Source organism: Pterocles gutturalis, unplaced genomic scaffold, assembly GCF_000699245.1.
Source record: "Pterocles gutturalis isolate BGI_N339 unplaced genomic scaffold, ASM69924v1 scaffold28552, whole genome shotgun sequence".
Classification (NCBI taxonomy): domain Eukaryota; kingdom Metazoa; phylum Chordata; class Aves; order Pterocliformes; family Pteroclidae; genus Pterocles; species Pterocles gutturalis.
The window spans coordinates 66263-67462 of record NW_010113693.1 but is presented as its reverse complement, the minus strand read 5'-3'; the positions used below and the strand labels follow the sequence as shown (position 1 = coordinate 67462).

General features: G+C 40.1%; 1 protein-coding gene across 1 annotated transcript in view; it reads left to right on the top strand.

The window, feature by feature from the left end:
* Positions 1–1200, top strand: part of CNOT10 (CCR4-NOT transcription complex, subunit 10) — a gene marked incomplete at its 5' end in the record, with an annotated part of 28590 nt that overhangs the window by 22459 nt on the left and 4931 nt on the right. Inside the window, one exon of the mRNA XM_010074601.1 lies at positions 926–1039. Coding sequence (XP_010072903.1) covers positions 926–1039 — 114 coding nt within the window. The remainder of the gene's footprint in view (positions 1–925; positions 1040–1200) is intronic.

Below are 1200 nucleotides of genomic sequence, written 5' to 3'. Positions count from 1 at the left end.
TCCTCTTTGGAGAAGGACAGAGTCTGTGCTCACAGCAAGGCGTTGTGGGCAGAGGCTTGTGCCCAGAGGACAAGGCAGCCTGCACTGAATGATGTCTTATGAAGTGGAAAATAGCCCCAAGTGCTGTGTTTGGGGGGGAAGTTATTACAGCCTGGCCTAATGATGGATGGCATCCTGACATGGGGTTATTGTTTGAAGATGAAAAATGCGAGTAGTTCAGATTTTCTTACAGGAACTGACAGATTTTGTGGTTTTGGAAAGATAAAGTCTGTGACAGTAACAAAATGCCACATACCGATCAGCCTTGGCAGTAGATTACAGCTCTCAAAACAAAACTGGAAATGCTAAATTCTGCATTGTTTGTCTCCCTGTGAGCAAACACTGCACAATATAAGAGTGAAATATGTTACACCTTAACTGATTGCTACTATGTGCTTGTAGATTGTATGTTATAGAAATCTACACATCTGCTACCCTTTTCTGCAGCAGAATGATAGAGCAGGGAAGTACAAATGAGAATGCAAGACAAAAAGAATGAAAAGAAGGTGAGAAAGGGAGACTGTCCATGAGAAAAATGACACGTGGTGAGGTCCATCTTTTTTTAATACATTTTTTATGGCCAAAATTGCAAAATTTTACTGAGCGCACCATGGTGGTCCTTCATTTATATTGGTAGAACATAATGTATATATACATCTACCTAATTCAGAGAATACAATTGAGGCCATAGATAATGAAACACTAGCTCCTTTACTTCATAGTCTGATGCAAAGACATTGAAAGTTTATGATTTATTTCCTCAGCATTTAACAAGAAAGAAATTTAACAACTGCATTTGGAATCACAGAACTCTCCATTTAACATTGGCTTTCCCCTTTCCCTCCCTTGTTTAATTTTTTTATTTTCTTTTCTTTTTTCCCTCCAGGTGCTCAATACTTGCATGTAGTGCTTACGTAGCTCTGGCTTTGGGTGATAACCTTATGGCATTGAACCATGCAGATAAACTTCTTCAGCAACCAAAGCTGTCAGGGTCTCTTAAGTAAGTCTGATGTGGTCATTTCTTCTTTCTCAGCCCTGCTTTTTGCTGGAGAGTTCTGAGTTGAAGCTTCCACTGTCTGTAGCTGCTTGCCAGTTCTGCATCTGATGCAAAGAATTGCTTAGCCTGCTCCTGTTCTTGTTGAAGCCCTGACTAAATGTTCA